This window comes from Leucopleurus acutus (genome assembly GCF_964270905.1).
Source record: "Leucopleurus acutus genome assembly, chromosome: 11".
NCBI classification, from domain to species: domain Eukaryota; kingdom Metazoa; phylum Chordata; class Mammalia; order Artiodactyla; family Delphinidae; genus Leucopleurus; species Leucopleurus acutus.
In genome coordinates this window covers 34305245-34329726 of record NC_139152.1, presented here as the reverse complement: position 1 = coordinate 34329726, position 24482 = coordinate 34305245, and the positions used below count along the sequence as shown (strand labels likewise).

At 36.4% G+C, this 24482-nt stretch overlaps 1 protein-coding gene across 4 annotated transcripts in view; it reads right to left on the bottom strand.

The window, feature by feature from the left end:
* PPHLN1 (periphilin 1) overlaps positions 1 to 24482 on the bottom strand; it is a 141949-nt gene that overhangs the window by 97167 nt on the left and 20300 nt on the right. For 2 of the 4 annotated variants that reach the window (XM_082849942.1, XM_082849941.1), the window contains 2 exons: positions 18909 to 19073; positions 16213 to 16274 (listed from right to left, as the gene is read on the bottom strand). In XM_082849942.1, coding sequence (XP_082706068.1) covers positions 16213 to 16274; positions 18909 to 19073 — 227 coding nt within the window. The remainder of the gene's footprint in view (positions 1 to 16212; positions 16275 to 18908; positions 19074 to 24482) is intronic. The other 2 variants (XM_082849944.1, XM_082849943.1) reach the window with 1 other exon arrangement.

Here is a 24482-nt window from a genome sequence, read left to right as displayed (position 1 = left end):
TACCTTGAATGCTGGTTTCAAAAGCAAACTTAAAAAGTTCAGGATTCTCACCTGCTAATATACACCCCCAAACTAATTCCACCCCTCACACCAAGCCAGACAAATTGTGATCAACCTCTCAGTTTCAGCAGATGTATGTTTACTGGTTAAGAGTAAAAATCAGGCAAAGATACAATGGGAGGGAACAAGGGGGAGAAAGCAAGCATTTTACTTCTTATTCAGGACCTCATCTTTCTTTCCTTCCCACATTCAACACTCAGAAATACTTCACACAAAATACTGGCTACTTCATTTCTTGTCAACAAGAACTTCAAAAAGGAATTAAATTTTCAGGAATCATTTAGAGAAAGCAGCTTGGTAACTAGTAGAGCAGGGTTAAGAATAAGTTAAGTGCAGACCTCAAATATCTGTTTTTAAATGTGGAACAAGAGAACGAGGGGTACTGTTACTTAAGCTAAGGGATTTCCCGCATTACTTTTTATTCTATACTACCCCAAAATCAAGTAACTGTCTTATACCAGAGTTGAGGTGAGAAGTTTGGGGACCCAGTGCAGAGTTCTTTCCACAAAACCGCATCTTTACAGTTAAAAGTAATCTGGGAATGAGATATGGGCTGAGATCTCCCAGCTAGAATATAGATCTTTTCTGTGTTATTCACAATTTGATCACTGACACCTAAAACAGTGCCTAATGTTATTAAGGAAAAAGTTCCTAACTTGCTATAACAAAAATACCAAAAAATGTAATGTTGAGTCATTACACAAAAGAAGTCTATCTAACCACCAAGAAACAGTCTAGGGCAGGCCTTCCAAGGTGAGAGACTCTGCTCCATGCATCATCCAAGAACCCTGGCTGACCACTCTGCTATTTCAACATGTGGCTTCCAAGGTCACATGCCTGCTGCCATTGCATTCCAGGGTCCACCCTGCAACACGGGAAAAGGTAAATGCTTGTGGAAGAATATGTGTAGAAACAGAACTCCTACTCACATTATTCTGGAGATAAATAGTTACATGGCCACACCTAGCTGGAAGGAAGGCTGGGAAAAGTAGTCTACCTACATGCCTAAGATGTGTGAAGAAGAGGCTGAAGTCTTTTCAAGAATGATGAAATAAAAAGTTTTCAACGAAAAGTCTGGGATTCCCAAGTGAAAATGTGTCTAATAGGCAGTTGGATGTGGAAATGTTGAGCTCAGAAAACAAGCCAAGGCCAGAGATACAGATTTGTCTGCCATCAGCAACAGACAGTACAGGTCAGAGATTCTCAAACTTCAGTCCTCAGACCCTCTGCATCACAATCATCCAGGGGGCCTGTGAAAAATACAGATGATTCAGATTCTAAGGCTCCATTTACTGAATCAGAATCTCTTGAGATGAAGACTGGTAATCTTCATTTTTAATGAGCTCCTAAGCAATTCTTACGAACACAAGTTTTAGAAACATAAGCAAAGGGAATAACTGCTGTCAAAAATAAAAGATTCAAGATGAAGTTAGCACAAATGAGAGAAGGTGCCAAGAAGTCACTGTTAACATGATCCCGCAGTTTCTGGACTGTTGTCGAGCCATACTACCTATTAGATCAACGGTTCTCAAGTCTAGCTTCACATTAGAACATCTGATGAGCTTTTAAAAAATACTGATGCACCGGTCCCACCCAAGACCAATTACATCAGATCACCAAGTGTGAGGACCAGGAATTATGGAGTATTTTTTTTTTAAAAAAAAGCTTTACCCCTAATTCAGAGTACAGCCAGGATTGAGAAATGCCATGATGAGACAGCTGCTTTTACATGCTCTTCATTTCGGAGTCCCAGATTACTGCCCTACTCCAGAGATCACAAACCCTTGTTTTAATTAGCTGTGAACACTGAAAAATCAAGAGATCTAACATTTTTTAAAAATCTGGATTTCTGACTTCTTTTGAAGCAGGCCACAGTGGCCTTATATTATTAAACAGCAAAGATCAGCTGGTACCAGGTAGCAGTTGCTCCAATCTGACCCTTGGCATTCGTTTACATTCCCTAACTGGCCACCGTAGGCACATGAGTTACTGCCATTGATAGACAGGGGCATTATTATCACAGATAAACAAATATGTTAACTACTCACCTGTAAGTATTACAAGTACTTTATGCTTAATAACTGTATTTGTTTCACTCACGTAACAAAAATATAGTAATCTGAGTCAATCTTGTAATGTTTTCATATCAGCTTCTTCATAAACCAATCCCTCCAACTTCCTTTAACTGAAGCCTGGCAATGGAACACAAATACTATCTCCCCTCAAACTCCTAAGTAATAAGTGCACATTGATGACTTTATCTCAAGCTCCTGAGGTATATGGGGCACAGGATTATGTTCTAAATCCTCCATCCTCTAAGAAAAGGGAGAAAGGGCCCGACAACTCCTTATTTAAAGTAATGGCTTCCCACTGTAACCCCACATTGCCTATATTACCAACCTTCTGGGAATTTTCCCACATTTCCTAAAGCCTTTAACTCAATGACACACTAACACTGTAACATATCCTATGCACTGCAACATACCCTATCCACATCATGAGTGACTTTCAGAATTCATGTGGATCATCTGTGCAGCACGGTAGCAATTCCTTGACTACCTCCTACCTCTTCACAATACTTAGGCACTCCCTGAAATCCAAAACCTTGCCACTTATTACCCAGAGGTGCTCTTCATCAGAATCCAATACTGCATTCTTATCACAATGTCTTATCCTTCAGTTCTCTCACTCCTACAATAACTCCACCTATACACCTCATGGATACCTTAAGTCTCCTATATTTCCTAGCAATCCATGAACCCCATTCTTATTGTGCTTCCAGCCTAAATTAGTATTTGAAATACTTTATGAAAACCACTAACTTTCCCTCCTGGCAATTCTGATACATCGTCTAAGGCAACCCAAAGCCTGAGTTAATTCCAAAATCTGTGATTTTTTTCACTTATACAGTTGGGTTGCCATATCCTAGAGAAATTACACAAGCCTACAGATTGGTCCCCCTTTGGATACATGGTCTCTGACTTCCACTGTGCCTTCAACTCCACTAGTAATATTTTTATTTATCATTAGTGAGCTCCATCTCCCATTCATGCCAGCAAGTATTCTATATGTTGATAATTCTCCCCAAGTCCTTTAACCTAGCACCAAACTTTTCACTCTCAATGAGTTACCTTACATACTGAAAAATACAGCAATCTTTAGGCATGAACTACCTCAACTGCCAGCCCACACCCGTCTCCCCCAATTTGCCTTCATCTGCCCACCCCTAATTTTGTCCTTCCTTTCTTGGTATATAACTCCTCCCCACCATTAAAAGTTAGACCTTCTTAAATTGGAAGATTGGGATTAACATATACACACTACTATATATAAAACATAACTATTAAGAACCTACTGTATAGCACAGGGAACTCCACTCAAACTCTGTAATGACCTATAATGGAAAAGAGTGGATATATGTATAACTGATTCTCTTTGCTGTACAGCAGAAGCTAACACAACATTGTAAATCAACTATACTCCAATAAAAGTTAGTTAAAATAACAAAACTATCTGTCAGGATGCCACACCACAGCTACCTAAAAAAAAAAAAAGTTAGCCCTTCTATCAATGGTGTTCATCCTCGTCCTCATTCACCTGCTTCATCAGTTATCCCTTTTCTGTCTTGTATCTTCAACCTCTCTTTCCCTGCAACCTATAAATATGCTCAAATTACTGATCAGCTAAAAAAAGGTTTTAGGTGATCTCCCTTTAGCCAGTGTCCTTCTCCAGCTAACAACACTGCCTACTTTCCATCCCAGTTAAGTATTTTTAAAAAAGTTATCCACCCAGGCTGAATCTAGCCCCTTCACATGTCATCCATCCTGACACTGCCAAACCCAAGAGATATTTTAATCTTTATATCACTGAAATACTCAGTTGCATTAGACATCGGTGACCCATAATATTGTTTTAAAAAGCTTTATTTTCCACCACTTCCGTAAAAGTGTTCCCTAGGGTTCTGACCTTAGTCCACTGCTCTTGTCTAACTATACCTTCTCCTTGGACAACCTCAATTTTGAATGCAGCTCCTCCCTTGAAACCATTCCTCCTATACTGCAAATCTCAGATAATGGTATTATTACACACACAGTAAACAAACAAAAAATCCAGATATTTCCCTTTTTTTTCTTTTTTTTAATAAATTTATTTATTTTATTTATTGATTTTTGGTTGCATTGGGTCTTCATTGCTGTGCGTGGGCTTTCTCTAGTTGCAGCGAGCGGCGACTACTCTTTGTTGCGGTGCGCGGGCTTCTTGTTGCGGTGGCTTCTCTTGTTGCGGAGCATGGGCTCTAGGCGCACAAGCTTCAGTAGTTGTGGCCCTCAAGCTCTAGAGCGTAGGCTCAGTAGTTGTGGCGCACGGGCTTAGTTGCTCCACGTCATGTGGGATCTTCCCGGACCAGGGATCGAACCTGTGTCCCCTGATCCAGGTTCTCATCACTGTCGTTGTCTTCCGTGTCTGAGTCGATCACAACGCGGCCTTTCCACTTCTTTACCATCGTGGTCCCCCCGGCTCCCATGCCGGACACCGCCCGGACTCCAGATACTCCCCTCTTCTTTATTCCCACATTCAACAACCACATCTTGCTGATTTTTCACTTCCTAAGCATTTATCAAATTTAACCCTTTTCCTCCACCCCTAACTCCCTTTCTCCAATTAAGATATTCATGGTTTCTTATTCTATCTCTAGTGCCATCTTTATTTTTTTTTAATTTATTTATTTTTGGCTGCGTTGGGTCTCTGATGCTGTGTGCAGGCTTTCTCTAGTTGCGGTGAGCAGCGGCTACTCTTCACTACGGTGTGTGGGCTTCTCATTGCGTGGCTTCTCTTGTTGCAGGGCACGGGCTCTAGGCGCCCAGGCTTCAAGAGTTGTGGCTTGCGGGCTCTGGAGCACAGGCTCAGCAGTTGTGGCACACGAGCTTAGTTGCTCCACGGCATGTGGACCAGGGCTCGAACCCGTGTCCCCTGCATTGGCAGGCGGATTCTTAACCACTGCGCCACCAGGGAAGCCCTAGTGCCATCTTTAAAAGTCATCCCCTACAATGAAGACAAGCTACAACCTGACTGCGTTACTGTAGCCCCCCCCTTTCTACCAAGCTAAAATTTTTCAGTAGTTCCCCGCAGTTAACAGAATAAAACCCAGACTTCTTAGTTATAGTTTAATCCACAGTTCCCCAGCTCTTACATAATCACCCATTAATAGCTCTACACATCATGCTTTACACAGCTTTGCTCATGCTCTTCCCTTTGCAGGAATACGGTCCCTGTTACTCTTTTTCTGATTAACTCTTACTTTTCCTTCAGGTTCTGTTCAAATTATCCACCCCTACCAGAAACTTTTAATAAAACCTCAGTACAGGATAAGTGCTTATTTGTCTTCAGCACTTGATGAAACTTCAGCACATATTATATTATGCTATGTACTTGTGCGTCTACTTCACTACCTAGACTGTAAGTCAGTGATACAAACACAGTGGCCTACACATAGTAAACACTCAATAAACATTTGTACCCCTGAACTAAATAGAAAAAGATGGGGCTTCCCTGGTGGTGCAGTGTTTGGGAGTCTGGCTGCCAATGCGGGGGACATGGGTTCGAGCCCTGGTCTGGGGGGATCCCACATGCCACAGAGCGGCTAGGCCCGTGAGCCACAACTACTGAGCCTGCGCGTTTGGAGCCTGTGCTCCACAACGGGAGAGGCCGCGAAAGTGAGAGGCCGGAGCACTGCGATTAAGAGTGGCCCCCGCTTGCCGCAACTGGAGAAAGCCCTCACACAGAAACGAAGACCCAACACAGCCATAAATAAATTAATGAACTAATTTTAGAAAAAAAGATATTATACAGTATTTTTCTCCATCAAACAGATTATCACCTAAGAAGATAAAATAGCTATAATAAAATTAAAAATTAAATCTACTCTTTTAAAAAAATCAATATGTATGAAATACTTAACTAAATCAAAATTTTCCGTATGTGAATGCAGGAAAAAAATACAGTATTTAAAAATAAAGTATACTGACCACTTGGTGACACTCTTGTTCCATATTTTTAGATATTATTTAGTACTTTAAATAAATTCCATCCTAAGGTTTATTATAAGACCTCATAAGTACAGGGGGAAAAGTGACTGTTAAAAATAACCTCATTCTATCTAAATCAATAAAGTATGACATGCTCCTTGAATACAAAATGAAAAAAATCCTAACATATTCTGAATTTCATCTACAAGTGTGTTTTGAACAAATAGATAATATAATCACTGAGTAAATACAGAACCAAGATTAGTAGGCAATGATATACTTGAAATGTAGACAAATTACCAGGTAAGTGGCTCTATTAAATAAGAAAGTGAGGGAGGGGATATGGGGACATATGTATACATATAGCTGATTCACCTTGTTGTACAGAAGAAACTAACACAACATGGTAAAGCAATTATACTCCAATAAAGATATTTAAAAAAAAGAAGAAAGTGACAAGCCGGGGGTGGGGGTTGTTGCATGAGGATGATAGAAACTTGATACATTCTCTTTTCCTCTGTTAGCTGTTATTTCATCCAGTTGCTTCCAGTGATTCCACAGTCCCATTAATAAAACATATTTGAATATAAACCACTAATACACACACACACACACACACACACACACACACACGCGCGCGCTAGATTTATAAAGTACGTAATGTGCTACAATATGAAACACATAAAACAGAATGTTCCACTGCCAGTAACAGACCTGTGGAAGATGGTGTGAAAGCAAGGCACCCCAGTAGCAGCCAGTGATGGCAATTCGCAAAAGGAAGGTGCTGGGGAGTATGAGAAGAAAGATCGACAGGGTCAGAGGATTAACTATGTACAGGAATGTAAGCAAATATATTGAGGGTGCTGGTTTCAGGTCTGAGATCAGATTTTACTCTATTTACAAGCTAATGAGTTAGACCGTTACTGTTTCATGGATGCCTGCAGAAGACACAAGACTCTTGGGTCAGAGACAAAGTACTTAATACATCAGCATAGCAAACAACATAAGCACTGGCACATTTGTGTCAGTTTCCCCAGGTCCCAAGTCCCACAGGGATGATATGATATGAGCCCAGATGGATGCACATGTCATGGGTTTGGTTCATAGCTGAGGAACACTGAACTTGGGGAACCCAAGTAAAAAACCACTATTTTTACCCCAAGCAATAAGCAAGACTGCTCTTTGACACAGAGGGTGATATTACCTTATCCTTCAAGAGTGCTTGCTCACTACACACTCAGCTCTGAGAAATAATATGGATAAAAAGTGATCAGGGCCTTGCACTCCTGGTGTAACTTGGCCAGATGTGTAGGAGTGCAAGAGACCCATGCAGGACTGTCTCTACCAACAAATGGAAGCCAGGTTTCTCACTGATGAAGAAGCAGGGTAAAATATGGAAAAGATACTGCCATGAACTCATATATGTAAATAGTGTATAAAAATAAATACAGATGTAAAGGGGTGTGTGTGTGTGTGTGTGTGTGTGTGTGTGTGCGTGCATACATGCACGCACCTAGTGTCCAGATCTTGGTTATAAAAAACCACTCTCCACTAAAGAGAACCTGTGTTCCTTAGAGAAATTGCTGATTTTAGGGTCAGGGCAGGGAAAGTATAAAAAGGACCATGAACATCTTTCAGCAGAAATAATCAAAAAATGAGGTGGACAAGTCAAAACAACACAGGTGATCTTAATTTGGCAATAAATTCTTACATGACACAAAAACATTAGCAACAAAAGGAAAAATAGATACATTAGATTTTATCAAATTTAAAAATTTTGTACATCAAAAGTGGACATTATCCAGGGCTTCTCTGGTGGCGCAGTGGTTGAGAGTCCGCCTGCCGATGCAGGGGACATGGGTTCGTACCCCAGTCCGGGAAGATCCCACATGCCGCGGAGCGGCTAGGCCCGTGAGGCATGGCCGTTGAGCCTGCGTATCCGCAGCTCCGCAACAGTGAGAGGCCCGCGTACCGCAAAAAAAAAAAAAAAAAAAAGTTTTGGAAATAGTGGAGATGGTTGTACAACACTGTAAATGTAATTAATGCCAGTGAATTGTATAACTGAAAATGGTTACAATGGCATATTTTATGTCATATATATTCTACCACAACAAAATATTTTTTAAAAAAACACAGAAGTTACTTTGAAGGGATTCACACTGGCCAAATTTGGGCATCAAAATAATAGTGGCAACAGATTATACCACAAAGAACAAAGTTTTGTTTGTTTTTTAAAGGGGCTGGTGGAGAGAAGAGAAAGCTCCTCTCACAACAGAATGCCTGCATAATAAATATAGAAAGAAGCACCTAATTACAGAATCACCCATTTAAAAGCATCTCATTAATAATTAATTCAGGCAAGAAATATCAATGGATGCTAAAACTAGGGGGTGAAAGTGGGATGAAGAATGGCATAATCACATACTTTCAAAGTATCTCCCCACAAACACTAACTTTAAGGGAGAAGGCTAACTTCACAGTGAAGAAATTTCACAGGCCCTATCTTAATCAAGTGATAAAAGACAATAAGGGGACAAATCAACAGCATGTGCAACCTAACAGGATGCAATAGAAAGAACACAGCATCTCTTCAGAAACTGCATCAGAAAAAAATGCATAACCTGGATCTAATCACGAAGAAACAATAGAAAAACCCAAATTGAGAAACATTCTATAAAATGTCTGTCCTGTATTCATTTTGCCAAAAACAGCCATAAAAATCAAGGAAAGACTGAGCAACTGTTCCAGATTAAGGAAATCTACAAAAACATGACCCATGAGGTCAGATAGATCTTTTTGCTATAAAGTGCATTACTGGGGCAGTGTTGGAGACATTAATGGGGTCTCTGGTGAAGGATTACAGGAATTCTTTGAATTATTCTTGCAACTTTTTTAAATTTTAAAAACTGTTTCAAATAAAATATTTTAAATGTTCTAATATTTCCTTCCCACAATAAGGAATTATTATGTATACCCCACTGACAAAAACAAAAACACTGACTAGCATGGTTCTCCTAATTGCTCAGAACATTATTCTCTTACAAAAATACACAAATACTCTCTGTCTGGTTTACAATGCAGTAATTTTTTCCCCCTAGAACAACAGCTATTTTCCACTCACAGTCTTTTAGGTAGAAGCTTCAGAAAGATGCCAGCCAGCAAAAGCTATAGTTTTTGTGATAGTATAAAATGTGAAATGTTACTGAAGACATCCAGACATCAAGTGAAGGTACAGGAAGGTGCTGAAGTAGAAGCACTTTCTACTCCACTACGCTGTTTTATTTTTCTTCATAAAAATTATGTTTTGTTTTTTATCTGTTACTATCTATAATCTATAGTAAAATGTAGGCCTCGTGAAAGTAGGAGCTTATTGTCTCCAGAGGCTAAAAGAGTACCTGGCATAGTAAACACTATGTAAGTGTTTGGTAAACACTTACCAAATGAATATACCATATAGAATTAACTCTATACCCTGAAAAGTTAACATTTATTAAATGATTACTATGCGACAGGAATGGTAAAATATGCATTGTATGTGTAAAATCACTTAATCCTTTTTTAAAGTTGAAGTATAGTTGATTTACAATATTGTGTTAGTTTCAGGTGTGCAGCATAGTGATTCAGTATTTTTGCAGTTTATATTCCATTACAGGTTACTTCAAGATAATGGGTATAATTCCCTACGCTATATAGTATTGGGCTGGCCAAAAAGTGCCTTCGGTTTTTAAGTAAAAATAAAAGACACATTTTTCATTTTCACCAAGAATTTTATTGAACAACGTATTCACCTTTTTGTTTCACTACCTTCTGCCATTTTTCAGGCAACTTCATAATTCCATCTTCCCAAAACTTTTTATCTTTTTGAGCAAAGAACTGTTCCAGGTGCCTTTTACAGTCTTCCAGGGAACTGAAATTTTGTCCATTAAGAGAATTTTGTAAAGACCAAAATAAATGGAAATCTGAAGGTGCAACGTCTGGTGAATATGGCAGATGAATCAGAACTTCCCAGCCAAACTGTAAGTTTTTGCTTGGTCATTAAAGAAACATGCGTTCTTGTGTTATCCTGATGGAAGATTATGCATTTTCTGTTGACTAATTCCAGACGCTTTTTGTCAAGTGCTGCTTTCAGTTGGTCTAACTGGGAGTAGTACTTGTTGGAATTAATCATTTGGTTTTCCAGAAGGAGCTCATAATCCCACCATATACACATCACCTTCTTTGATGAAGACCGGCCTTTGGTGTGGTTGGTGGTGGTTCATTTCACTTGCCCCACGATCTCTTGCTCCACATTGTTGTACAGTATCCACTTTTCATTGCCTGACACAATTTGTTTTAAAAACAGAACGTTTTCATTACGTTTAAGTAGAGAACCGCATGTGGAAATATGGTCAAGGAGGTTTTTTTCATTTTGCTTATGTGGAACCCAAATATCAAAGTGATTAACATAGCCAAGGTGGTGCAATTGATTTTAAATGCTTGATTTGGATATTTTGAGTATGTCGGCTATCTCCCATGTGATATAATGTTGATTGTTCTCAATTAATGTCTCAATTTGATCGCTATCAATGTTCTACCCGCGAGTGGAGCATCGTCCAGCGAGAAATCTCAAACACGAAACTTCCCAAACCACTTTTGACATGTTCAATCAGTCACAGCACCTTCTCCATATACTGCATAAATCTTTTTTGTGTTTCAGTTGCGTTTTCACCTTTCTTGAAATAATAAGCATAATATGCCAAAAATGTTGCTTTTTTTCTTCCATCTTCAGTATTAAAATGGCTACATAAAAATTCACCAATTTTGATGTCTTTTTTTTTGATGCACACTGATATGACAGCGGTCACATACAATCTAACAAAATTGTTTCAAATGAAGTTAAAGACAACTAAGTTCTACTAGAGCCATCTTACGGAAAAAAACCGAACAAACCTTTTGGCCAACCCAGTATATAGTTGTTTTTTATCTGTTTTATACTGATACACAGTAGTTTGTATCTGTTAATTCCATACCTCTAATTTGTCCCTTCCACCTTCCCTCTCCCTTTAGGTAACCAGTTTGTTTTATAACAGTGAATCTGTTTCTGTTTTGTATATACATTCCTTTGTATTATTTGTTAGTTACCACATTTAAGTGATACAGCACTTGTCTTTCTCTGACTTATTTCACCTAGCATAATATTCTCTAGGTCCATCCATGTTGCTGCAAATGGCAGTATTTCATTCTTTTTTTATAGTTCAGTAATATTCTATTGTGTGTGTGTATATATATATATATATATATATGTATGTATATATATATATATACATATATATATACCATGTCTTCTTAATTCATTCGTCTGTTGATGGGCACTTGGGTTGCTTCCATGTCCCGGCTATTATAAATAGTGCTTCTATGAACACTGAGATGCATGTATATATCCAGAAAAAATTCAAGAAGAAAATATCTTATTTTAATGCTCATGGTACAGATAAGAAAACTGATCAACTAATGATCAATGAATTTCAAACAGCAGAGTAAGAATACAGGCAACATTCTCTGATCACAGAATAACTAGAATATACTATGTCAGAATCAGTATAAAATTGCTACATATCTGAATCAGTGGGATACAGTTACAACAATGCTTAAAGGAAATTTCAAAACTTTACTTATGTTAATAAATAAGAAAAACACTTCACAAGGGTAAGAATGGCCATCAACAAAAACATCTACAAACAATAAATGCGGAGAGGATGTGGAGAAAAGGGAATCTTCCTACACTGCTGGCAGGAATGTAAACTGGTATAGCCACTATGGAGAACAGTATGGAGGTTCCTTAAAAAACTAAAAATAGAACTACCATATGACTCAGCAATCCCACTCCTGGGCATATACCCAGAGAAAACCATAACTCGAAAAGATACATGCACTCCAATGTTCACTGCAGCACTATTTACAATAGCCAGGACATGGAAGCAACCTAAATGTCCATCAACAGAGGAATGGGTAAAGAAGATATAGTACATATACATACAATGGAATATTACTCAGCCATAAAAAAGAACAAAATAATGCCATCTGCAGCAACATGGATGAACCTAGAGACTGTCATACTGAGTGAAGTAAGTCAGACACAGAAAGACAAATATCATATTTGTGGAATCTAAATCTTATATGTGGAGTCTAAAAAAAGGGTACAAATAAACTTATTTACAAAACAGAAGTAAAGTCACGGATGTAGAAAACAAACTTATGGTTACCAGTGGACGGGGGGTGGGATTAAACTGGGAGGTTGGGATTGACATTTACAATACTATATATAAAATAGATAAATAATAACCTGCTGTTATAGCACAGGGAACTCTGTTCAATACTCTGTAATGGCCTATATGGGGAAAGAATCTGAAAAAAAAAAAAGAGTGGATATATGTATAATTGATTCACTTTGCTGTACACCTGAAACTAACACAACATTGTAAATCAATTATACTCCAATAAAAATTTAAAAAGTAAAATAAAAACTGCTTCACCAATGAGAAATAAAAAAGAAAAACAGGGCTTCCCTGGTGGCGCAGTGGTTGAGAGTCCGCCTGCCGATGCAGGGGACACGGGTTCGTGCCCCAGTCCGGGAAGATCCCACATGCAGCTCAGCGGCTGGGCCCATGAGCCATGGCCACTGAGACTGCGCGTCCGGAGCCTGTGCTCCGCAACGGGAGAGGCCACAACAGTGAGAGGCCCGTGTACCGCAAAAAAAAAAGAAAAGAAAAACAAATTAAACTTGAATTAAAATATTAGATTTTTAAAATGAAAGCATAAGTGTTTTAGGCTTTTAGAAAGCAAACTGGAAACATCTATTAAAATTTAAAATATATATGCCCTTTGACCCAGAAACTCCACTTTTGGCAATCTATCCCATAGAAACCAAAGTACTGTTTCTTAAAGATATTAGGTACTCAGATTTATTGCAGCACTGTTTTGTATTGGAAACAGCGTGAATATTCATCAATAGGTGAACAACTAAATTATTTGGTATAGCCACAAAATGAAACATTACTTGGCCACTAAAAACATTCAAATTAAAGGTAAACCAAATAACTCGGAGGGATTTTCATAAGCCTCTGAAGGAGAAAAGCAACTTAGAGAAAAGTGTGTGTAACATGATCTCATTAACAAAAATCAAATACCCCAAATACCTATGAATATGGAGAAAAGTAGAATATACACCAAGCTGTTAATATAGCTGTTAAGACTGAGGAGTCACATATATGATTTTATTTCATTTATGTAAAATTATACACAGGCACAGGGAAAAAAATGCTAAAAAAGACAAAAAGAAAAAAGATAAAAACAGAAACTCTTACTTTAAACAATGAAAAACAACAGAATTAAAATAATCCAAGAGCTGTTTCAAAAAACAAAAGAGCTGTTTATTTAGGGAGAAATATAAACCATTAGCTAATCTAACCAAAAGCTGTGTTTTGTTTTTTTTTAATTTTGCTTTTCATATTCAGGTCTCTATTATATCAGATTATTTATGTTGACATGCCAGGCTTCCAATTTCACATTTTTTTCCCCCAAGTGGATAGCAGTTTGTCCCAGTACTATTTATTAAAAAGTTCATTCTTTCCCCATTTGATTTTTAATACTACTAATATCTTAAATTCCTCGACATATCTACGTTTGCTTCCAGATTCCCTATTCTATTTCACTGTTTACATTACTACAGCTTTAATAAGTTTTGATATATGGCATATTCAGTCTTCACATGTTTTTCAATATCTAGGTTTGCTTCCAGATTCCCTATTCTATTTTACTGTTTACATTACTACAGCTTTAATAAATTTTGATATATGGCATATTCAGTCTTCACATGTTTTTCAATATCTAGGTTTGCTTCCAGATTCCCTATTCTGTTTCACTGTTTACATTACTACAGCTTTAATAAGTTTTGATATATGGCATATTCAGTCTTCACACGTTTTTCAATACTATTTTTGCTATTTGGCCCCTCACTCTTCATATTAATTTTAGAATCAGTTTGCCAACTTCTATGCAAAAAAAAAAAAAAAAATCCTGGAATTTAGACTGGAACCACATTGAATTCACACCTGAATCTGAAGAGAAATGACATATTTGTGATACTGTCTCTTCATAGCCAAGGATGCTGTGCTGCTCCTTTTACTCAGGACTTTAAAATGTTCCTTAGAAATGACTTGTAATTTCATCCAAATAGGTCTCACACACTTCAGTTAAATTTATTCTTATTACTCCTTATAGTTTTCATACTATAGTATTTTTGTAATTAATTAATTAATTTATATATATATATAGGCTGCGTTGGGTCTTTGTTGCTGCGCATGAGCTTTCTGTAGTTGCAGCGAGCCGGGGCTACTCTTCGTTGAGGTGCGTGGACTTCTCATTGCGGTGGCTTCTCTTGTTGCAGAGCACAGGCTCTAGGCGTGCGGGCTTCAGTAGTTGTGGCATGCAGGCTCAGTAGTTGTGGTTTGCGGGCTCTAGAGCGCAGGCTCAGTAGTTGTGGCGCATGGGCTTAGCTGCTCTGTGGCATGTGGGATCTTCCTGGACCAGGGCTTAAACCTGTATCCCCTGCATTGGCAGGCAGATTCTAAACCACTGCGCCACCAGGGAAGTCCCTGCTATAGTATTTTTAAATTACGTTGTCTAATTTATGCTGCTGATAGTTGATTTTATTATACTGAACTTTGCTAATATCCTAGTAGTTCTATAGTTTATAGACTCCTTTGGATTTTCTGCATAGGTAATTATACAATCTGTAAATAGTTTTGTTTCTTTCATTCTAACCCTTAACCTTCATTTTTCTTGTCTTACTGAAGGTGTTGAGACCACCATTACCATAATGAATAGAAGCAGTGAAAACAGGCATTATTGCTTTGTTCTGGTTTTAAGGAGAATGCTTCTAACTTTACCATTCAGTATAGCAAATGCCTATCAAATAAAGGAAATTCTCTTCTATTCCTAGCTGGCTGACAGTTTTTATAATTACTGAGTGTTACATTTTATCAAAGTATTTTTCAGCATCTATTATCTCTGTTGCTTCTTTTGAGAGAGGCAGTCTGCCATGAGTTCTGAACGTCCTTGTACATGCCTGCCATACATACCAAACTGAAAGACCTAACCATCCAGTGATACTGAAGAGTTTCTGTAACTGGTCAAGAGACAGTTCAACAGGTCAGGGTGACCACAGCATAATTACCATGTGACTGCTTACTCCCTGGGAAAGGACTGGCTTGCTTCCTGATTGCAACAAAAGGCACCTATCACTTAACTCTGGGTTCCTTAGCTGCAATGCATAGCCACCATCTCTGCCAATCACATCACCCTGTGGGACCTGGGGGCAGGAAACCAATACTGCCATGCTGATGCCCCTTCTGTCTGCTGTGCTATGAGTAATTAACTGCCCTTATCCACTGAATCCAGCTGTCTACTTCTGGCACCTATGGAGCTGTGGCAGTTACTCCTTGCCATTCTCCATGAGTTTGGGGTTCTTGTCTGACAGTCTATAAGAGATCTTTAAAAGGCTGCTTTTACAACTTCCAACACTACCAGAGTGAAATCATTTAAAAAAACAACTATCAACCTGGTTAAATATGTCCATCTTTTTTTTAACTATTCTATCAAATGCCTCTATTAAGTAACCAAAGCTAACAATGATCGAGGTCCTTCGAAAATGCATTTTCCCAACAGAACTTAATTGATCAAGATAAAGCAACTGAGAGATGCTTTTTAATAGGAGACAATTTGTAATGACTCAAATGTTTTCAAGAAGGATACTCCTGGAAAAAATGCCTTATTTTCTAATTAAGCAAATACATACCTTATAATCCACATGACTCATTAAGAATAATTAATTAGAGAAGAATATAACAAGAGTTTAAATATTTTTAAATATATATTTTTACTGTCAATTACAAAATGCCAAGAGATACAGAACACTAGCTATTAGTGCCATTAATATATTACACAGTCACAAAAAGAATATAATGCTAGTTGCTTTCAAATTTTTAAATCCTATTAAATATTTCATTGATGTGCCTTGAGGTTAGATTTCAATAGCAGACATCTCAGTGAGGCAAATATCAAAGTAATTATGTTATTTTTATCTTTTTACCTGTATTCAGGCTGTCGGCTTGCAGAATGATCATCTCTTGTCCACCGATAGCCAGAGTCATCCTATAACAGAAAAACATTACTTAGATATTCATTTACATTATTTTGGTCAGGGAGGGTATATATGTATCTAACAGAATTACTGGAAACTAGTCTCTAAGACCAAAATAATATGAGGGCAAAGACACCTTTCTAAATTTCTCTGAGCTTCAAAGACATAAAAAAGTAAAAAGGATACCGCAAGCCATCCATTTCAACAACTAATTTGGTAGACTGAGAACCTGTGGTACCATTTATCTCTATTAAAATACTTAAAGTATTTCTTTGGTAGGCCCAAACAGCCTTATTACCAAAAGCACATGCCAATATTCACAACATAGAAAGTCTGTTCGAGAACAAAGGTTCAATTTAAATTTAGCCAAGCACACATTTCTCAACCTTTCATTTTATTCTTCCTCTGTCAAGTTTGCTCAGCAATTTTCATATTCAAGCCCAATGAAGAACTTGTCACTTTTCCACTCTTCTTGTTCAAGTTTCCTTTTCTCAACCTACCTCCCATTAAAAACCACAACTGGAAACAATATAATAAGAAATCAACACTTACTGATAAGCTATATTAGAACAAGATGTGGCACTAAGTTTAAAATTAATCAAAGAAAGCACACTTTGTCCTCTAAAACAAATTTGGAAAAGATACATATAAAAGAACCACATGGTAATCCATACTCAATTACTTTAAAATTATACAAAGAACAATGTACAATCAGCCATCCATACCCACTGGTTCTGCATCGGCTCAAAAATACTGGGGAAGGGGGAATTCTAGAAAGTTCCAAAAGCAAAACTTAAATTTGCTGCATGCCAGCCACTATTTACATAGCACTATGTTGTATTAGGTATTATAAATAATCTAGAGACGATTTAAAGTATACGGAAGATATGCATAGGTTATATGCAAATACTATGCCATTTTATATAAGGGACTTGAGCAACCTCAGGTTTTGGTATCCTGGTGGGTCCTGGAACCAATCCCCTGATATCGAGGGACAACTGTAACATGTGCATTACCTACAATCAGAAACACTGATTCACCTAAAATAAATACTATCTTCATCCTCCTCTTTAGCATCACGTACTCTATTCTTACAGAAGTAAAATGTATTTATCATTTTCCTTCCCGACATTAAACTATTAACAAACAAAAGAAAAAACTCAATAGCTATAACAGAATATTGGATCAAGTAAGCAGTTTTATACTAACTGAACCCTAGGTAAGAATTAGCGTCATGAGAATCCTAAGGATCTCAAGTGGGCCTGCTTGTTTGTTTGAAGAAAATTTAAAGAGAAAATGTGTCAAGTACGAATAAACACAATTTGTAACAACAATAGTAAAAAATATTATCGAGGCACTATTATGCTGCAAGGTTTTAGAAAAAAATCTTGTCCATACGGCTTCAAATGCAAATTGGTCCAATGAATCCAAAATTCCCTGTCTATACTAAATGGCCACAGGGTTTTCCTAAGAGGGATAACAACTGTTTATGCAAAGGCCAAACTGTTTCTCCTGAGACTACCTGGAAGAATGGCTCTGATGGCAAAATCCAGTATTTCTAAAACAGAGATAACACATAGTACTTACTTTTCAATACCAAACCCTTCTTCCTAAAGGAACAGCATGACATTTAAAATTGAACAAAATAAAAATCAATTCTATTGAGAAGTAAGGAAGCTATAACACCCCAAACTTAAAAACAAACACAAGAAAATATTGAATAGTCTCACTGCCACTTTAGAATTGTCAAGGGTCACGATGATGTGGTAGTAAAAGAACTAAACTCCCATACATACTTATCTTGGGTAAATCACCTTAGTTCCATTTCCTCAGGTGTAAAGTAAGGAAACTAATTCCAATGGCTACTGTGAGGTCAAATTTATCATAAGCAATGTCTGAATATGTACTGTTAATTACAACATTATATAGAAGGGAAGGAGAAAATGTAGGAAAATGGTTTAGCAAAGGAATGTTATAAACATGCAAGCTAGGTCAAAGGAAGTGCATCAAGGAATAGTTTAATCAAGTTCAATAACAGATTATTGCAACATTAAATATATACTTCTAGATTACTAAAGATGATCAAGAGAAAAAACATAATAATAATAGCAATAATGGCTAACACTTTAAAAGTGCTTATTATAGGAAAGGCAATGTTTTGAGGGCTTTCTAATCTGAGTTAGGAAGTAGACTTTAATAATAACAAAAATGAGACTGAGTCTCAACAACCTTAACCCAACCTTACCCACAGCATTTCATCATGATAAAAATAAAGTAACTGTAAGTGGGCACATCTAGTAAAAGATAACTACCTGGTTATCACTTATTGAATACAAAAGCAATAGATAAGATTACCTTTATCTGGTTCTGCAAATCCTTGCCAATTTAGGGGATAAAAAAGCAGGCTAGTTGGAATTAATGTAATTTAGATAGAGCTATCCAGAGGGCTTACCCACTTTGTCCAGCACCCCAAGATTCTTGACTACCAGTTCCCATTTGACAGCTCCAGCAGGCAAGTCAACAGAGCATCAAGCAGGAAGTGTTTATTCAACTGCCTTCATGGCCAGTCCCATAAATTCCAAAAATTACATGATTTTTTAAACTTATAAAAAATAACAATTAGTACATGGGGGAAATTTACATACTCCTCTGTGAGGTGGACCACTTCTTCGATCATGAGAAAAACTGCGGCCCTCGTCATATTCTCGGTAACCAACATGACTGTAATATCTACTGTAGCTTCCTTCACCAGGTCTGTCTAGCAGTGGTGGTTTCTTTGGCACAATATTAACTACTCTACGGTAGCCATCCTAAAACAGACAAAAAGAAATATATAAAAATCACTAACTTCTCTATTTGGTTTTGGAAAGGTTTTTAAAAAAGCACAGGAGTTCTTATCCTTAATCAAATAGAGTAAATGTATAAACAAACAAAAATGCATTAATGAAATAACATGAATATAACTAATAGTAAGGTCTTCACATGAATTAAAGGAAATAAAACTGTTCAATGAAGAAAGCCAGGTGTTTAAAGTAACATGCAGCAATGCAAAAAACCAATCATAAGTAAAAGAAAAAGTACAATATTATTGTTTTAATAAAAAATAAACTACAAAAGTGAGAATGTTACAGTAGCTCTAATCCCTAACTGTCTAGGAATTTTATAAGTAAAACCATTTAAGATAGCACACATCTTTGGTCTACTGTGTTTGAAGTACTGTTCAGAAGAAATATAAGATTTTTACACATAACCAACAGCAAACAGGGAGGTAATACTGAGCTAGAAAGATCTAGAGAAAACATTTTGCCATTTCTTCAGCAGCACTAGAGAGAGGAGAGACTTTGACATCACGAGTTTTGAAGCAAAATAAAACTCATTATAAAATTTGAACTAATTTTCAAAGTAATACGTTAATGTTTTAAAGTTTTAGCAGCTGAATGGATTCTTAGTGGGAGTTGGGAAACTGGACAGAGGGAGAACACCTGTCTTAGACAAGAAGCTGCTGTAAAATAACTAAACAAAAATGATTATCAACAAGAAGAACTGGAGAGCTACAGAACATGTATCTGTAAACAATCTGGTCTTAAGCAATCTTGCTATGTTTATCAATATCAGATGAGGTATATGTAAAAGAAACTGGCAAGCTATCTAAGTATACGATATGATCAATATCAGTTAACTAATTTGACAAAATGAAAAACCAAAATATAATGCCCAATGTTCGGGGCTGGTTATTTTACCACCTTAAGTCTCAGTTTCATTATCTGCAAAATGAGATTAATATTAGTACCTACCTCATGGAGTTGTAAGGATTAAATAAAAACCAAATTGTAAAACATTTAGCATAGCAGGACACACTAAGTGCTCAAAAAATGTTTGCTATTTTGATTACTATTTTTGCAAGTCTAAGTGAAACGCTAAATTCCTCAAAGTGTCTATTTCCTTACATTACTTCTTAGCATTAATAACTACAACTATTCAGATATAAATAATTACATCCAATTCAAATTTCCCGATGGTAGGAAATTTGTCAATGTGCTAGGAAAAAATAAAATCAATAGTTCATATCTATTTGACAGTTAAAATGACCCACCTAATTTTTTTCCATGGGGATACAACTTGGTTTCCTTCTTTAGTATGTTAGACATTAGATTGTAATATATATTCTGTATGATTACATAAAATATAGTACACAAATGAATTTATTGACTCTTTCTTCTAAACACTATCTTTCACAGAGATTTCAATTAAATCTAAACAAATACTGAGTTTCTTAAAAAACTGGCATTAAGCCAAAATTAACATTACAATTTATAGCATTTTCTATTTCAAAATTTATTATACATAAAATTAGAATCACTGATTTCTCCAGTTTCAAGAAACCATAAAATTCCACTCCACAATACCCTTGTTTGTACATGCTTTGGTGAAGGGATGGCGGGGTGAGCATATACGCCTAAATGCTTCTATTAATAGACAGCTTATTACTTTACCAAGCAGTCTGTTTCTGTGTTCAACTCCCCCAAATTACTACAAAGTTATTTCAGGATTTTAAAATGTATATGGTAAAACTTTCAAAGAAGTAAAACTCAAGTCACATTTAGTTATATATTTAACAAATTGTTTCTACAAAATAATACAAATGAAAATAATCATTCCAAACTTGTTAATCAGCAAAAGAAAAAATCTCCTAATGACAGTTCTTACATCTAGCAATGAAGATGAAACTGGCATTTCCTTTATGTTTTGAGAAAGTCTTCAAATGTAAGTAACATTATACCACCTCTGCTCTGTAGGCATCTAATCTTAAAGAAAATTCCCTCATTCTATGAAAAGATTTAAGGAAACGAAGATGACTGTAGGAGTCTGTGACAAAGCAAGACTGTATTTTCAGAGAGTTCACAGCTCATCCAGATATACCATTCAAGAATTTTTTCTTTCCGATAAAATCCATGATGAGAGGCAAAGATTTCAGAATTTCTCTTTCAAAAGCTTATATTATTAAGAAAGTTCAAACAGTATTTTATATTACTTACAAAGCCAGATCTGAATGGAAACACCACCACTGTTTGAAATTCTTGTACAAATCTTACATTAAGCTATAAATATGTAATTTTCCTTCCTAAATGCTAATGGAAGTACACAAGGCTTCAGATACTGATGTTTGGAACCTCCTTTTTAGAAATGTTTTGGAAAACAATGGCACCATAATACATAAACCAGAAATAAAAATTATGACTTATGAAGAATATGTTATAGAGGGTTTTTAAGAACAACAGGATCATTTTCAATTAATTAAAAAATAAACTCAATGGAATAGAAACATTTCTATTATTTAAAATGCAGATGGATCCATTGGATTTGCTTCTCCAAAGTTAGTGTTAATGGTATGATCAGTCAGACCAAAAATAAAAAGTATATGTAGTTCATTAAAAAAAAACAATAAATTTGAAAACCCATTTTACTTAATCATTTATCCACTCTGGCAGGACGTAGAAAGCAAAAACATGTATATAAACTTAACCATTTTTTTGAAAAGTTATAGTTCTATGTTTTTTACACTTTTGTAATTGTCATTACCTTAGAGACGAGACAATTCCTACCACAAGGCTGTCTGCATTTCTGAAATATGTACTATTCACAGTTTGCTTGTGCTAATAGAAATCTGATCAGATTAAGATACATATCAAATTAGTTTTGCAATTTTGAAATCTGAAATGGTGATTGTGTCTTGTTGCAAAACAACGAATTATTTCTTCATTTTCTATAAATTCCAATTTAATATAACTACCTGTTATGAGAAACACTTTCATTTTAGTTAAGTAAAAGCACCAAGTTTGATGTTTTCTTTGATTCAATATATAAATTACATCAAATTTCCCATACTAATGTTTAGTCTCATTACTAACTGGGTACAGATTATGAGGATTACATTTCTTTAAAAACATTTATTTTGCATTGTCCTTAAAATATACTTTGCACCCATTTTAACACAAAAACATTTTATTTAAAATAAAAATTTTAATATATAAGCACCCCCTTAAGCATCTTTATCTTTTAGGAACACATACTGAAATATTTTCATTTGAAATAAGGCTTTTTGGATTTACTTCAAAATAATCTAGGAGGGAGGAAAGTGGTGAAGGCATAGACAAAACAACATTGACCATGAGTTGATAATTACCATTTGAATGATTTGTCCTTGGGAGTTCATTACATCATTTTGTTTACTTTCATATACTTAACTTTCACCCTTATAAAAAGTCAAAAACAACTAAAACATTAACCTACCAACAAAGTAACTAAGTACAATGGTACATGTAACTATTCAATGCCATTATTTCCTGACACAATCAACTCAGTATGAATGCAAGTTTCATGGGCACAGAAACTTTGGTCTTATTCACTGCTCTATTCCCCAGCACCTGGAACAGTACTTGGCACACAGCAAGCACCACATACATAATATACATTCCACTTTGCTATCTCAATTTTACGCTCCTGTTGGCATCACATGCTTTTTACTAGAAAAGTACCACACCTAACTAAAAAATTTGATTACCCACCAGGCTGGTGGACTTCTGCTTTCAAAAGCCTGAGGTTTCCTCACTCTGATCCTTCATGTTTTATGACATGTCTCTGTATTGTAGCATTTATTGGTTTAATTCACTCACTGAATTTTCAATGCAATATTGATTTTTCTGGGTCATTTCAATGGCTTTCAGGAATAATGGGTCAAATATCTGAAACTGGAACTGCTGCAGAAAATTAGGATAGGACTTCCCTGGTGCAGTAGTTAAGAATCAGCCTGCCAATGCAGGGGGCACGGGTTCAAGCCCTGGTCCGGGAAGATCCCACATGTCGCGGAGCAACTAAGCCCGTGCGCCACAACTACTGAGCCTGCGCTCTAGAGTCTGCGAGCCACAACTACTGAGCCCACGTGCCACAACTACTGAAGCCCACGTGCCTAGAGCCCGTGCTCCACAAGAGAAGCCACCACAATGAGAAGGCTGTGCACCACAACGAAGAGTAGCCCCCACTCGCCACAACTAGAGAAAGCCCACGCATAGCAACGAAGACCCAATGCAGCCAAAAATAAATGAAATAAGATAATTTTTTAAAAAAAAAGAAAATTAGGACATACTACAGAATGTAGCCAAGAATTGATCATATCTCTCTGGAAATAGTGACAACAAAAATAAAGTTAAGTTCATGCAATTCTGCCAGCCAAAAAAATTAAACACCTCCTAGGGCAGCTCTACACAAACGAACATCAGCAAATGAACACTTAAGATTTTGTATTTCACATATGTAATTTTCACATTTCAGGTAAACTGTAAAAAAAAAAATTGCACTTTAGGTAATGATATGCATGTTTAGGTAGGTAATGTAAAGTGTACTGTTGTCCACAGTTTACTTTGAAATGCATCCCCAAAATTTGATGGATTAAGTGTATGCATAAAGGACAGACAGATGGATAAAGACATGATAAAACAAGTTCAGTTAAATGTTAACAGTTGAATCTAAATGATGAGTAAATGGATGTTCACTATAAAATTCAACTTTGCTGTAGGTTTGAAAACTTTCATAATAAAATACTGAAAAAAGTTTTATTTACATGGGTAAATTTACAGGAACACTGACTAGGTAAAACAGTAAAATGCGGGGCATAAAAAGAATTAAATTATGCATGTGCACACTTTTAATAAAAGTGTTTCATGAAATAAGAGTGGGAAGAAAAGGAATATTTCCACATTAATATACTTCAAGCAACAGTATCTGGAATATGTATATAAATGAATTGCTAAATGAAGTAGACTTGATTATTTATTTCAAGTTGGATTAAAAACAGATGTCTGATTTTATCTTGGGTACATTTAAATATGAGAATATATGGAACAAATATATGTCCCATATATTACCTATAAGACCTTAGAAATTAACAAACTCATGTTCTGAATTCACTAAAAACTTGATTTCTGATTGGCTAGAGTCTCCAGGAGGGAAATAACCAATGACAAGAAGAGGAGATACATTCAACTAACCCAAGGAAATAAATATTGTTATGTAATTACTTAATTATAAAACCTAATTATGTAACTCAAAACTAATTATATGTGACAGAAAAATTTTTTAAAGAAAAATTTTTTTTGGCCGCCCAACACAGCTTGCGGGATCTTAGTTTCCCGACCAGGGTTTGAACCCGGGCCATGGCAGTG